This window comes from Coffea arabica, chromosome 2e (assembly GCF_036785885.1).
Source record: "Coffea arabica cultivar ET-39 chromosome 2e, Coffea Arabica ET-39 HiFi, whole genome shotgun sequence".
Taxonomy (NCBI): domain Eukaryota; kingdom Viridiplantae; phylum Streptophyta; class Magnoliopsida; order Gentianales; family Rubiaceae; genus Coffea; species Coffea arabica.
This window is the reverse complement of record NC_092313.1, coordinates 4,940,701-4,956,891: the sequence shown is the minus strand read 5'-3', so window position 1 is coordinate 4,956,891 and position 16,191 is coordinate 4,940,701. Positions and strand designations below refer to the sequence as shown.

The window sequence follows — 16,191 nt, the reverse complement described above, 5'->3', positions numbered from 1 at the left end:
TAAGTCAAGATGTTTAAAGTGATTATAGTTGTAGAGTAGTTCTAATGTCACAAAACCACAAAGAGAGTCAAAAGCTCGTTATAAGACACAACCAGCGAAGACACATTCCATGCAGCAAACATGGGGAGCCTTGCTGACTGCCGGTTCCCGTAGGTATACCTATTGACAGCGAGACACGGAATACAACGAGCATTCACAAAACAAGAGCAGAGATGAAGCATCTTTTCCCCAAAGCTTTTAGTTTCATTACTTGCCAGCCATAACCCTCCTCGAACAGCTCTATCTGTAGTAATGAGTACAGAAAAAAAATGAGAAACTAACCCAGAATAGATTCAACACCCATTAGCATTTATGATCCCAAAACTTTAACTTACCGTGTCTAAAATCTCCTCTTTGTCCTTCAACCCCCCTATGGCGTATATCTTTCCTCCAATCACCACAGCCCCAAAATATCCCCTTGCATGTTTCATGGGTTCTCTCATCATCCATGAACAAACACGAGGGTCAAAAACCTCAACAGTGGACACCATTTTCTCTCCATTATAACCACCAAAAGCATACCTATAAGACACCAGTACAAGTTTCAAAACTAAAACACAAAGCTATCAAGATAATCAGATTCTACCAATTATCAAAACATCCACCACCATTATCGTTGTTCTTGATATGTGAAAGTAGTTGTTTTATACTTGACAAGTTTAACACGTTTCCTCAATTTATAATTATTGCTACACCTTTACAGGCATTATTGCTATGAAGACAGATTCCCAGCGGTTCTAGGTATCCACATTTTAAGCTACAAAATACAGGCTGTAATTACAAGTTATATATCCTAACTAAACGTTGCTGCAACGCAAGATGCATGATATAAATAGTGCTTTATTATTGAGAAAGAACACACCAAAGCTACTGCTGTTGTAATTATGTCCGGGCACTTACCTATGTGTGTGTGTGTGTGGATTTTTTTTTTTTTTTGGGAGTGTGAGAAAGCTCTCTAAATTAGCAAGCCTACAAGAATGAGTCTCCTAGAAATGATTGGATATGGACATTGCAAGCAACATCACTAGTTTTCTAGAAGTCACTTGATATTAAGCTCAAATTTTACAATCTGTTATAGTTGCCAAGCTAGTACACAGCTGAAAGTGTGTTTAAGTGCTTTATTTTTCGTCTAACACAGTGCTACTTGAATATTTCAGTGCATATAATTCGGTGAAGTACAACAAAAATGAACTACATTGGAACATGCTATAAGGTGAAAATTTTAGAATGCTTTGTACTTGGCCTACACCTAAGAGAATTTCTTTATTATTATTATTAAATAGTCAGCATTTGCAGCCTTAGACAATTGAAAAGCTTATTAAATATTTGTTCAAAATTGTACCCATTAACCTTAAGATGATCATGAGAAATAATCCATAGCTAAAAAAACTTGAAACTTACAGTTTCTCATCCAATGCGACTGCAGAGTGGCATCCCCTCTTTGTGCTCATGCTGCTCAGTAAAGTCCATTTAGGTTCTCTAGGATCAAATCTTTCAAGAGATCTGAAACGTGGAAAACTTTGTCAGGAAAAGAAAAGGAAAAAAACTTAAAATTAAAACAAAAAGAACTGTTTGCTCTACAAACTTTGACAGACAGGAGTCATTTATAAGAATCCAACATAATGACTTGTATAAGAAGCTCAGTCTACTCCTCAGTTCCAAAAAATGGAACAAGATTCTGTTTGTCAATCTTTTTAGCCAAGATTGCAGATTATACAGATATTTCAGACTGCACTGGTGCTCTATAAACTTTAGTCCTTAGACCCCCACCAACTATAAAGTTAAAAAGGGACAATCCATGTTTCAGGAATACAAACCTCTCGAAGAGTGCCTACATAAATCAATAAAATTACTGCCACCAACAATGGCTTCATTAAAAATTTTGAAGGAAAAATAATCAGCTTGAAATTACAAAAGGGCCAGGATAAACTACAGAGGAAGGTTGACCCACATTTACCTAATGATAGGCCATCATAAATATAGGACATAAATTAGTAAGGTACAGGGATAGGAAGCATGCTAACCACATCAAAACTTACTTTAATAATATCAAGCCTCAAAAGACAAAAAAAAAGATTACAAGTTTATGTGCATCAATTGTCCCTCACACACAATAACAAAGCTTCTAATCCTCTACAAAAATGAGTAATAGTAGCACAATGGCGTGACCAGAATACATACATACACCAAAGATAAATTAATAGCAGGTGGAATTTCAACAAATCTCAGTAAAACTTGAACATTAAGACATGATGAACGGAGTCAATGATCATGACAATTTGCCATCAAAATGTTTAGTACACAATCAAAAGAAAACATGATGCATAAATTAACACTGTAATGATCTCTTACTTCAGGTACTGTGCTCCATCATATCCCCCAACAACATAGACTGCACCATTTATATCTGCAACTGCTGGAGCAAATCGCTGGAAGGATCAAATGAGAAACAGTAGAATGAAGAAATGAAGTCAGTCATGTGATGCAGCAAGATGAACTATTATTGTTCTCTAACATCAACATGAACTAACCAAGAAAGAGTAATATGGTAGACATCTGAGGTAAACAAATTTCTCATTTTAGACCAAACTGACGACTTGGAAAGGCTTTAAAAATCTGCCTAAACTTGATAAAGTAAAAATTTGATGTACTTGTTCCTTAATCTGAGTTCCTTCCAACAGTATTATAATAGACATCTGGGGGTAAACAAATTTTGCATTTTTGACCTTACTTCGATTTAGAAGGGCTTTAACAATCTGCCTAATTGGATAAGTACAAATTCAATGTACATGCTATGAAATCTGAGTTCCTTTGATTATATTTTTTTTAAAACTAAAAGATCATCCAGAAAATAGCATCTCTGATACATGAGCATTGACGATTCTCAATAAATTCTCTGTATCTTAACCTTCATCTGATAAGAGCTAAAGTGCATAAAGTACTTCTTTGGATGACATTTGACTACCATTTCAGTTGATTAGGCAAAAACTTTTGAAAGACTACATCATCACACATATTCTATGTCTCATGATAAAAACTTTCTTCAAATTGAACTTTTCTGGGTAAAATGTAATGAAATACCTTTTGTTGCATTGGCTGTGTGAAGATCCACTTTCCTATGTTCGCGTCAAACATTTCAACCTCTGAGTAACACTCAACTCCATTTCCTCCACCGATTGCAAACAACTTTTCCAATACAGAAACCCCAGCCAAACTCCCTTTTCTCTGATTTAGAGAAGGACGTTTAGCCCATTGATTGTGTTTCAGATTGTATGATTCAACTAGAAACAAGTAGATTACTTAAGCTTGTCAGAAGAAGTCATAGACAATAAATAAGGCAGAAAGACAAAGTTTAAACCGCATACCTGTATCATACCAATGATTTCCATGTACCCCACCAACTAGATAAAGTTCACCATTCAACTGTGCTGCTGAGGCATAAGAGCGCATAAAGGTCATTGGACTAAGAGATTTTACAATATCGTGTGTAGGTGAATAGAGGCTCAAATCTGATATCCAAGAAGAACCATTGTATCCTCCTACTATAAGTAGAGAGTTGTCAAATCCCTGAAAAGGTTTGGATGCTTCAGTGTCTACTCCCTCCAAATGCCCCCTTGAACAGGAAGTTGAACTAGAAGCCAACATTTTACATTGGCTTCTTAATTGTTGAATCTCTATCCTTGACTGAACCTTGAAGGAAAATAGAAACAGGAATTAATCCACAGAATCAACACATATTCCAAGAACTGGGGGAGGGGGGGGGTGGGGGTTTAATAGAGATACTGTCAAGTGAATAATCCTTTAACTCTATTGAACAAATAAAAGGGACAGGATAAGATGGGAAACAAAACATAAAATACACTAAATCAATTTCAGGTCTAAAAAAAAAAGCGAAGACAATTTACCAGTTCCTGCTCCAGAGAGTTAATTTTGAGGTTTTGTTTCAAATGAGACCCCTTCAACTCTTCAATTTCTCGCATTAGCTTCAAAGAGAAAGGTCGAAGTATCATAATAAGTTTCTAAAAGGGAAATACTAATAAACAAAAAAAAAAAGGAAACCAAAAAAAAAAGGAAACAGTCAATAAGTTACCTGAGCTACAGCAGAGGGAACATCACAGGACTTAAGCTCTGTACATGCTACTGAAGCCTCACCTTCCCCTGGATATTCCCCACCAGTCGGAAACAACTGGTCAGGATCTTGGCCATGAATTTCGACTGGATCCACGGAATAATTGTGCATGCCTTTTGCATCATTGGCAATAGAAGTTTTTAATGCAGTGCCATCTCGAATTAAAACACGGGGAACACATGACTCCCACTCTGCATCTGGCTCATCAGGCTTATGAAGGTGCAATCCTGAAGCAATTGACTTCATATGCCCGATTTCCTCCCTTAAACCAACAGTAGCTAACGAAATGTTTGAAGTGCTAAGAGTGATTGAATCGGTTACTTTTGACAGCAGATTAGAGTCCATGGAGCTTGGTTTCAAGTCCAAAGGCTCTTCGTATCCTTCTGAACCCCAATCATTAGAACAAGTTTCCAAATGCTGGTATTCTCTGTGAAGAGAAGATGAGACGCATGAAAGCTCCCATTCCATATTGGAATTATCTGATGGAGGCAAAGTTTTTGAAGATTGTGCTGGAAAGCTTTCCTTTTTGTGTAGCCCACTTGAAGCTGCAGAAGGTTTAAACAAAGATATCCATGGTTTCTGTTCAAGGGTAGTACTTTTACTACTCAGAACAGATGCATATGATCGCTCACTTTCTAGTTTTGGGTCTACAACAGTTGATTCCCATGAGTTGCATTCTGTACGCACCTCATGCGAATTATAGGCTGTTTCTTCTGAAATTGGAGCTCTAACTCCATTATCTACCTCCCTAGCATCAGAACTTGGTAAACCATTGAAAAGTGTGCTCCATTTAGCTGTATTCTGCGATCGAAGAGCATTCCTAGGAGGGCGAGGTGCTGAAGATAAAAATAAGTCCGTCAGTTTGCTCGTTTGAGTCCGGTCGAGCTCAAACCAGAAATGCATTGATTCATAATAGTTATCAGCAATTATTGGAGCAAATTCTTCTTCAAGCAATGGCCGACACTGCTTTCGAACGCGCACTTGCACCTTGAAAGAGAAAAGACATGCAAGAATTAAGTACTTGTTCTTCCTCTACAAGAGAAATAGCCTAAATTGCCATAGCAGAAGCTGGAAAAATGACAAAGAGAGCAGGAATCTTCATCTCTTTACCTGTGCAGGGTAAGGTGTGTGGTCTGTGCCTTCATCAGTCCACCCATACGGGTTGATATTCAATTGGCCTGCACTTGCAGCTTCAAATATGCCATGAAGCTTCCTATCGCTATAGTTGAATAGGAATAGTGTTAAGCCAGGAGTAACGTTCTTCACATAGGAAAAATGTGCTGACGGCAATCCTGTTCACATCGTTAGAAGGTAATTAATCATCAGAACCAAAACATCTACACAATATGGTCAATTCGAGAAAATAAGTATGCCATAAGACAGGACCAACTGACCAAACAATTGCTTCAACTGGCATTCCTTAATTGTATAATGTTTGCATCCGAATATAACTGCACCTAGGTCAGCTTTCCTTAGATTTCGAGCAGAAACACTGCAATTAACTGTCCATTTATCTTCAGGCTTTTCCTTTAATGGAAGCGTCTTTGTCTTTCTCCCTGCTCCCATGCTGATATAAAAGTCCATTGAAGTCAGAAACAAGTAGAAATTAAAGCCGCGTAGTGAGAAAAGTATCTGAATAACTAGAATATTATCCCCCAAGAACCTATCTCACATGTAAAAACAATTCAAACGAGAAGCACATTTTCAGAAACAGAGGCAAGTTGATAGATAAAATAAACTTACCACTAGGATCTCCTTTTCATTTTAAATGTCGCAAGTTTTAAGCATTCTACATAGCATGTGCTAAACTTGACCCAGAGAGCAAGTAAAGGTACCCGACATGTATGGTTCTCAATATTGTGCTTGATCTAGTATTGCACATAAACGAAGTTCGAACACAAAACCTTCGTTTTTCCCTTGTGCTTGACCAATAATGCTCAAAAAGGAGTAGTTTTTTTTTTCTAACAATTACCAAAATTCTCAACCATGCTTCACGAGCCATAACTCATCAAACATTGCATTAGATGTTAGAGTAATAATAAATCCTCAGCCAGATTAGTTTATGTTAAGAGGCTCAGCGATCATAGCAAAGAATAGAAAATGCCAACAAGACACAAACATCTTCTGGCTAAATAAGATGGGAAACGGTAGAACAGAAGGGCAAAAGCAGACAACTATAGTCAAAGCAAGACCATAATTATAGTCCTTGCCAGCACATGACAGTAAATGAAGTTCCAAAAATATCAAACTTCAGCCATCGGGTTAAAAAAGAAAAAAGGAAAAAAAAATCCTTAGCAGAGATTTCACCAAGAAATGATATACTAAGCAATTGCAACATTAAATGACATAGACATAACTACCAGAGTTTCTTACTGCATGCCAGCTATATTAATCAATTTCTTCAAGGTTAGCAAACAGTGCTCTTTCCAAAAAGACTAACAAAATTTTATGCTCACCTATAAATTTCAGAAGTTGAAAGGGAAAATGGAAAATTTGCAAAGTTGTAACTCTAAAATAAATAAATAAATAAATCCCTCCTATGATCACATATCAACCTGTTGATCATCAAACCCTCCTTTAACAAAATTTCATGAGAAAACACATAAATTTTTTTCACAGAAACACACTGTGTTTTCCACTTACGAAAGGAAACTAAGCATGCAGCCACGGTTCTCACAGAACATCAGCCCAAAAAATCGAACAGGAAAAAGAAAACGCCCCGGCTTTAAGGAGCATGTGAATATTATCTCAGAAAAAAAAAAAAGAACCAACTTGTAATAAATAAAGAGAGAGAAAGTACATTGCTTGTTCCGTACTACAATTTCAGAGCAGCAGCAGTTCCATAACTGAGAAATACAAGAGTTGAGAAGAAATGAGTGAGGAAGAAGAAATGAAAGAGAGACACAGTGGGATATTTATATATATATATATAGAGAGAGAGAGAGAGAGAGGACCGAAATGAGGAGAAAAGTGTCGGAGAAAAGAGAGAAAATAAAAGATTCAATAGAATCCACAAAGTTGTAGGAGGTTTTTCTTGTATTTTGATCCTGGAATTGAACTAAATGAGTGCACGGGGGTTTAGCTAGTGCAATGTGTGATTGCGCAGTGCCCCGGGATATGAATCGTGATCAAGAGAAAATGCATGAACCGTATCGTCGTTCCAATTCACCACTGATCCACCAACTTGTGCTGTGCTGTGCTGTGCTGTGACCAAGGGCCTCCTTCCTGTGGTTTAGTTTAGTATTACGAGCTGGAAGCGTGTTGCTATGACACGCCTTTAGTTGGTTTTTAATTTTAGCGAAACAAAGCCATTTAATTGCTTGCAAGGTGTTTGCCGCACTAAATTGGACATTGTACTAAAATCGTCTATCTGCAACCGTCTTGAAATTTCGTTTTTTGTTTAGGGGAATTATACTTACAAGTAAACGAAATTGGAATTTGATGGGTTAGGGAGGGCTAGTGGGAAGGCAAACCAAAAAGAGGAATTTGCAACAACAGAATCAAAAATATATTTCCATGTTTGTTTGTCCTACTTGTACCTTTTTCCCTGCCCAGTAAAAATCTATATTAAGTACAATTTATTCTCACAAGTTTTTTAGGAACTTCTTGACTATGTAAAAATGTTCTTAAATTTGGGAAGGGGACTTGAATTCTGGGGTGAACCGTTTGACCAGCTCTTGAATTTTCGTTGTCCATTGATCGCGAGATCAAATTTACATTCCCATGGTGCATTTGAGAAAGTTCCATTGAAATGTTCTGGTTTTTACCAAATTGTCTACTGTCTGGAAAGCGTAACTTTTTTTTTTTTTTTTTTGTCAACACAGAGGTGTCCGGTCAATCCTTACGGAGCCCGACTAATCCCCTGCAGTCCGGGCCCGACGTCCCAACCCGACCCAAGCACGATAAGTGCACGGAGAAATCCAGCAGAACAGATACTCGATCTTGGGATCAAGTGATCACCAGTGAAAGGTGCTGTCGCTGGACCATTTACGCGGAGGCTCCGAAAAGCGAAACTTGGAAATGTACTTTTCCCTTTGTAGCAGTACTACTAACATGTATCGAATGTGCTAAAGCTAAAAATAGTGAGTGTATGTTATGCAATTAAGTAGACGGCCACTGGCTGTCGCTGCAGCCTACAAAATTAGCGTAAATGATACAGACTAGTTTGACCGTCGCATTTTTGAATGCGCTTTTAATTACCTTGTAAGTTGTAAATGCTAACTATTTTTTACGTATTTTATTTATAGTTTATGGATAAAAAAGGAAAAAATTTGTTGGTTGGTTCAAATTAGTTGTTTTGCATCTCATAAATGCTTTCAACATCTTTTTTTCTCGATTGTTGATAAAAAAAAAAACTTATTATGTGTTACTCCTTTTGTCCCACTTTGATAGTTCTGATTTTTTTTTCACACAGTTTTAAAAAAAAGTAGTTAACTTTGTTGGAACAATCCATTTAGGTAGCTATTTTTCTAAAATACCCTCACATTAATTAGAGTACAATTCTATGGGAACTTGAATTGATGGTAAAAAAAGAATCAACTCTCATTAAATGAGGTAGGTTTATAGTAACAATAACTTACATTTAATAAAGGTATTTTAGAAAAATTAAAATACAACTATATTTTTCAATTGAAAAGTGAACTACAATTTGGGACAGACAAAAAAAGAAAACAGGACTATCAAAGTGGGACGGAGGAAGTATTTTAGACTAGATAAGTATTCAGAGAACCACCTTATTGGCATCTTATTGAAGGATTAAACTCTTCTATTATCGAGGGAACAATTTGAGGAGTGGAATAGATGAGAGATTAAAAGTTAATAGATGAAATATTTTAGAAATTCTTTAAGTAGTTTATCCAAAATGTATAAGCAAAGAAACTTAATATAGTATGTAAACAACTGAGAGACGCTGCAGTATTTAGACAATTACAAGACCTTGTGGTAATTTGCAAAGTTACACGGCAGTGTTGGCGCAGCAGTATTGCCAATTTGCCATCCTGTTGAAGAATACTGAGCCCACATGATGCCGAACAAGTGAGCCTTTAAGCAGGCGCTGTCCAGAAAAAGCAACTGAAAAGTGAAAGCTTCCTAGCCACTAGCCACTAGCCGGTAACCAAGCCGGGCCAGCGTTTGCTTTGTCATCTTACGAGGATTTCAGAGACAGAATCCCCATTAAATTGACCTGCAGAGCAAAAGCCAAATTTCTCGCAGCAGGCACTGCTCTCAAGAGTCTTTAAGAGTTGAGACAAATTAGTCGATTATTAGTTCCTGCCAGAGCCAGACAACACAGGAAGTAATAGTAATCCAACATGACGTGTCGCAAACTCACTAGGATATGAATAGTGATTTGGACTGGGCCGCTTTCCTTGGGACGGGTCCCATCTACTACTTAAAGATGAAAAGCACAATTTAAGCACCCAACCTCTTGATAAGATCCTAACTGCCCGTAATAATAGTTAAATATTTAATAATTTAATAACTTAATAAATTCAAATTTTAAATTTTAATTTTATCAAACACACCCATAATGCGATCATTTGCTTTAATTATTATCATCAAATGTCAAGAAATTGTAATCAGTTATTGTGTTCTTTCTAATTGGTTCTTCCAATTTACTTCAACCGTTATTATGAAATATACAAGAAGAAAACGTAAAATTGGGAGAGAGAATGAAAATCAACTCCAACTATTATTATGAAATACAGAACCATAAAAGCAGAAATTGGACGAGGAAATGAAGATGTAAGAGAGCAACGTGCCAGAACGCTGCCCTACCATTGAAGCTATCCATATCTTAATACTCTATCTGCCACGTAAGGAAAATCGCAAAATCAGCAATTCTTTCCATAAAATTACGTGGCATGTGCTATTCCTCTAGTACAAAAGGTACAAAAAGAAAGAGATAGAGAGAGAGAGACAGGGAGGGAGTCCGTCCACTTGTACAATTTTTAAGCGACAAATACGTTCAACGCTTTAAGCCTCAACGTGAATCCCACCACCAACCCTCAACCCCATCCCCAACCCATCCAAAAAAGTGCACTTCAACAATCCTCCGATGCGCGGACCATGTGGTGTTTGCAAGACTAAGAGCATCAAAAGGAGGGAGCACTGCTACTGAAATCCTGGGCCACTGAGCAGTGTAAAAATGAAGCCCCACATTCACCGTTCCACTGACTTCAGCTCAAGACCACTTCTCCACTTTAATACTCAGAGGAGTCGTCCTGTACCCCGTCGTTGCGTCTTCCCTGATGAAATTTCATTCAACAGCCGCCAGCTTCGCACTTTCAGGCTGGAGCATGGCCACGTCGGAGTCTCCGTCCGTTGTCGTCAAGTTCCGGTGGACCATGGCGAATATTCTGGGCCTAGAAGGCGTGATGTTCTTGTCGCGCCTCTCCTGGCTGTTGGCGCCTGCGTTCTACGGTCGGCAGTGGCCAGAGCGGATGAGAAGCCTCCGGAGGTAGCTCCCACTGCGACTGTTACGCCAGAAGCGCAGCTGGAGGCGCCCGTGGAGGAGGTGATTAATTCGAGGATTTACGATGCGACAGTGATGGGAGAGCCGTTGGCGGTTGGGAAAGATAAGACGAAGGTATGGGAAAAGGTGATGAATGCTAGGATAGTTTATTTAGGTGAAGCTGAGCAGGTGCCTGTTCACGACGATAGGGAATTGGAGCTGGAGATTGTGAAGAATTTGAAGAAAAGATGTGACGAGGCAGAGCGGCGGATTTCTCTGGCTTTGGATGCATTTCCTTCTAACCTACAAGCTCTGCTCAATGAATATTTGGATAAAAAGTACTATTTCCATCTTTCAATCAGTCTGTCTTACTGACTTTTGTTAGTCTACTAGGTATGAAACTCTGCACCGTGCGGAAGTGCTGTAAATCATTTGTGTTTGAGATCCGTACATTTGCTTTGAAGGTTTGTTATGACGGGAGAGAGTGGATCAATTACACCTGTTTTAGCTACTAGCCTGCGTCGTTCATCCTTTGAGAATATAAAATGCCTAACTCGTGCGCTCTTTGTGAAGTATGCTTGGTTTGTTAACTCTCCTGTACGCGTTATGTGAGTATAGCATGTTTTGAATAATTTGATGAATTACAGATTAGTAAGTGATCTGTTATGATTTTCGACATTGAGATTCCTACAAGTTAACTTGTACCCAGAGGAGGACAAAGAGTGAGAAAGGATACAGGTTGCTATCATAGATTAGCCTCTAGTGATCCATGAAGGTGTACTTGGAGACGAATTATGTTGCACTTCTCTTATGAAAATTATCCCTATGACAGGATTGATGGAGAAACCCTCAAATCTTTTCTTAGACACTGGCCTCCTGAGCGCTGGCAGGAATATGAACCTCTGATCAGTTACTGCCGAGCTAATGGAATTCAGCTGGTTGCGTGTGGCATTCCACTTGAGGTATTCCACAGTTTTATCGGGCATAAGAAATACTTCTCGTGTTATGTCTGCTACAAACATTTCAGGGCTATGTACAGCTAGTAAGGCTTAGTTGATCTAAATATTTGCTGATGCTCACAAGCAAACTTGTTCCTAGAAGTCAAATTCTCATATAAGACTTGAGGAAAACAAATCAAACTTGCTAGTATTTGGTGGTGAGTTGGTTTTAATTGTTGATCTTTAGATAAGATTCAGATTTCAGGTCAATATTGTTTTTTAGTATCAAAATGTACTGTTACTGGCATTCAGAAATATTAATTTGTTTCCAAAACAGTGATATATTTTGTCAGATAGTATACTAAATCTTTTTGGCTGTTGAGTATCAATGTCACATATTCCAATATCATAGAATTCACATTTCAGCTACACAAGATCTCAGAAAGTGAAGTAATCTCTGGTTGTTTTTCTTCATCTACTGGCCAAAATAGACTGCTAAATGGGATAATTTTCTATTATAGAGAATTGGTGAAATTCTTGTCTCTCTTATGAAATTCGTTTTCCAGATCTTAAGAACAGTTCAAGCTGAAGGAATTCATGGACTTTCTAAAGCTGATCGGAAAAAGTTTGCGCCACCAGCCGGTTCAGGCTTTATCTCGGGGTTTTCTTCATTCTCACGCAGATCACCAATGGATACAAATTATGCATATCAATCTACTCCTTTTGGGCCAAGTTCATATTTATCGCTACAGGCAAAAGTGGTTGAGGATTATACCATGTCTCAAATTATCTCGCAAGCTGTGACAGATGGTGGAGCAACGGATATGCTAGTTGTAGTGACAGGTGCAAGCCACGTTACATACGGATCAAGAGGGACTGGACTACCTGCTAGGATTTCAAGGAAGATGCCAAAGAAAAATCAAGTTGTCATTCTGCTTGACCCTGAAAGACAGCAGATACGGAGAGAGGGAGAAGTTCCTATTGCTGATTTCTTGTGGTATTCTGCTGCGAGACCTTGCAGTCGGAATTGCTTTGATCGTGCAGAAATAGCCCGAGTGATGAATGCTGCTGGTAGAAAGCGGGATGCATTACCCCAGGTTAGTTCCATCTGTCTGTACTCCCACGAATGGGAAGAGTCTTTTTCTCATAACATGCTTTATCATGCGAATCATTCTCCATATACAGGGGCACTTAATTTGGAACCCACGGGACTCCCTCCCTCCCCAATTGAACAGACAAGAACTTATCTTCTGAACTTGAAAGTCTTAGAAGTTTTTAAATTTTTACCAAAGCAACCTTTCTTGTGGTTTATGTCTAGCTTTGGAAACAATTTGGGCTCTATCTCTACAAATTTTTTCCTTTTTCCTAATTCAGAAGTCGCTCTAGTCTGTTTGTGGCATTTTGTTTATAAAGAAAATAAGTCCAAGTTTATGGTAGTGTATCATTTTGATTTTTGATGGATTGTTGGCTTTGTCCTATATTTAGTTCAACGTGTTTTGGTAATTGTTTTTGGAAGCAAGGAAGTTGTTAAGATGCACAGCCTTGGGTTTAAGTTTGAAATACCTTTTTACCTGTTTTGAATATATGTAGATGTGTATCCTGCAACAGACTTCACCTTACTGAGTATTTGTACTGTTGCATCATCTCATCAATTGAATCTCATGGAAATTTTATAGGACCTTCAGAAAGGACTTGATCTTGGTCTGGTATCTCCAGAAGTGCTACAGAACTTTTTTGATCTAGAGAAATATCCTGTTATTTCAGACTTGAGTCATCGTTTCCAGGTACTCTACAGTCTACTCACACATAATAATAAATGACTCGTTGCAAGCAGTTGCTTCCAGTTGTTGATATGGTTAAGTTGGTGGTGGTAACAACTTATCTTGTGCAGGGCTTTAGAGAGAGATTATTAGCAGACCCCAAATTTCTGCATAGATTAGCTATAGAAGAAGCTATATCGATAACAACCACACTCCTGGCACAGTATGAAAGGCGTAAAGAAAATTTTTTTTATGAGCTTGATTATGTCATCACGGACACACTGAGGGGATCGGTTGTCGACTTTTTCACAGTGTGGCTTCCTGCCCCGACACTCTCATTCCTTTCAGTTTCTGATGGTTTTAGTGGACCTGATCGCATGGAAGCATTAAAAGGTCTTCTTGGTTCTATCCCAGATAATGCTTTTCAGAGAAGTCCAGCTGGGAAGGACTGGAATTTGATTCATAGAGTTGCTTCAGTACTTATTGGTGGTCTGAAACTAGCAGGAGTTGGATTCATATCTAGCATAGGAGCTGTAGCTTCATCGAACGTTGTATATGCAATGCGGAAAGTACTAAATCCTGCCCTTGCTGTCAAACATCCAATTAAACGCTCACCAATACTGAAAACAGCAGTTGTATATGCATGCTTTCTTGGAACATCAGCGAATCTCCGATATCAGGTAGGTTGGATATGTGTTTTTCAAGTTTGACATTAGCTAGAGTTATTAATCTTTTCAAGTGCTGATAATTATCTTGATTATCCAGTAAATACATATAAACTCGTCTAAAAAGCTATCATGAGCATTGGAATCAGGTAACCAGAGAGCATGGCTTCTTTGGTATTGTTACGTCATATGCTGTACCTTGACGGAAACTCCATAACTGTTGACATTGATTTTTACATGATAATGATAAATACAGTTTTCTTTTGTGTGTATGTGTGTTCTGCATGTTTATATGAGGAGACATTGATTTTTACAAGATAACGATAAATGCAGTTTTATTTGTGTGTTCTGCATCTGCGGGAGAGAGAGAGAGAGAGAGAGAGATTATACATGGGCATCTTAGGGTTATAAACTTCCTGCAACTAAGAAAACTTTAATCCAACATATCCATTTGCCACATTCTTTTTCATGTCACTTGGTGTAACCCCATGATATAGAGCAAATGGTTGACATGAGAGCCAATTCTCTTTATAGGTGAAGGCCGGTGAACCCTCAAGAATAGAAGTGTGTGTAGTGAGGCCAATTTAATATGCTAAACCAAATAGACACAGGAAAAAAGGTTATCTGACACATGCATTTCGAAGCCTGAACTGCACCTTTAACGTGTCACATGGACTGATACTCATGCAACAATCTCGAAGTAGTCTTTGATTGTATAAGATGCTTGTGAAACAACTGCAGAGTTTGAGCTTGTCATATGTGCTTATCTCCTGTGTTACAATGTTAAAATTACTGAATCAAAGACTCCAAAGTTATTGATTTGGCAAATCCTCTTTTTCTTCTTCTAAATTGTGTGTTTCAGTCGGAAGTTGGGTGGGTGGTGGTTTTATTGTATGGTATTTGTTGAAACTGACTGGTGATTCATTGTAGGTTATTGCAGGGCTAGTGGAGCATCGGATTTCAGACAAATTTAGTGATCAAGCATTTCTTGTAAATATGCTATCTTTTGTTGTTCGAACGATCAACTCCTACTGGGGAACCCAGGTTAGAGATATTCTATTTTTTGGGAACTCTAGCTTTTTTAATTTATACTTCACAACATAAATCTCAAGCTAATAAGGATAGACAAATTTATTCATAAACGTCAACATTCAGAAAAATAGGGGTTTTATCTTTTGCTTTTCTACCTAGATAAAGGGGTCGGCACGATTGCATACTTGGAACGATGAAAAGAAAGAAATAAAGTCTGTTACTCTGGCTATCATGAATAGGCTTTTAGTTTTTGCAGTTTGCACAGCCTTGATCATCTTGAATTCTAACTCTTTGTATGCCATGGAGTAATTGCTTTGTGCCTTTTGTTGACTATACTACCTTTATGGTGCTTAATGGAAAGTTGGTTTCATTGCTGGGTCTGTTGCACACAAAGAGGTGGTCTCTATTTGACAATTTGGTTGTTATAAATAGGATTTCAGTTATGTTGTTTTAGATATATGATATGCATAGCAGTAATCATTTTGAGTTGTAGCCCTTACTGTGTTGGGAACGATACTGATATTTACTGATATTTCTTTAACATGCTTCAGCAATGGGTTGATCTAGCTAGATTCACGGGACTTCAGGCTCAGAAGAATGAAAAGGTTTCATCTGAGACATCAGATTCTCCTGAACCTGCTGCATTGGAATGTAATGCTCCAGAAGATGCCAACATTGATGAAATCAACGAGCAATAGATGGAAACCCACAACAGCCCACTGCATGGGCTTCTTATACAACCTTAAAGAAATGAGTTTCAATATTTCCATCGTTTTGCTTCCAGACCAAGAGTATCTGGCGCATCTATTAGAGTTTTGCACTTCATAAAATTCAATATAGGGCGAGTGGGAAGAACTTCTTTTCATGGATTGTGCTGTTTATTGGTGCTCCATTGTTGAAAATACCCGCAAAAAAAAGAAAAAGCCAGAGAAAAGTGGGAGGATTGAAACTATAATTTTACTTATAATATATAGGGCAACCTTTATATCACAATTTTTTACTGTTCACAACATCCTGTGTATAAAATGCAACTGGATGAGTGATACAATTTGGTGAATGATATACATTTGTTTAAGTCCATTTCAGTAAGCTTAGTGAACATAGTTTCAATCACTCAGTCGCGCAATCATTGGACCCAGTGACTAGGGGATAGCTTTTATTTTTTATGTTTTTTCGA

General features: G+C 38.0%; 2 protein-coding genes across 3 annotated transcripts; one reads left to right on the top strand and one right to left on the bottom strand.

The window, feature by feature from the left end:
* Window positions 1-7,356, bottom strand: LOC113730298 (uncharacterized). Its single transcript, XM_072078332.1, has 12 exons — window positions 7,123-7,356; window positions 6,969-7,014; window positions 5,563-5,735; window positions 5,279-5,460; window positions 4,130-5,155; window positions 3,945-4,022; window positions 3,405-3,729; window positions 3,121-3,320; window positions 2,392-2,468; window positions 1,441-1,542; window positions 375-561; window positions 1-283 (listed from the first exon to the last, which is right to left on the bottom strand). Exons 3-12 carry the CDS (start codon window positions 5,732-5,734, stop codon window positions 194-196), a joined length of 2,439 nt encoding a protein of 812 aa, XP_071934433.1. The 5' UTR covers window position 5,735; window positions 6,969-7,014; window positions 7,123-7,356; the 3' UTR covers window positions 1-193.
* Window positions 7,357-10,059: 2,703 nt separating this feature from the next.
* On the top strand, window positions 10,060-16,094 carry LOC113730295 (protein RETICULATA-RELATED 6, chloroplastic-like). 2 transcript variants are annotated; one of them, XM_027254900.2, is made up of 7 exons: window positions 10,060-10,957; window positions 11,452-11,581; window positions 12,124-12,654; window positions 13,234-13,341; window positions 13,449-13,997; window positions 14,913-15,026; window positions 15,566-16,094. In XM_027254900.2, the coding sequence occupies exons 1-7, from the start codon at window positions 10,314-10,316 to the stop codon at window positions 15,710-15,712; spliced, it is 2,223 nt and encodes a 740-aa protein (XP_027110701.2). In that variant the 5' UTR covers window positions 10,060-10,313; the 3' UTR covers window positions 15,713-16,094. The 2 variants fall into 2 exon arrangements, with proteins under 2 accessions (XP_027110701.2, XP_027110702.2); XM_027254901.2 differs by having other exon boundaries at window positions 10,066-11,227.
* Window positions 16,095-16,191: the final 97 nt, after the last annotated feature.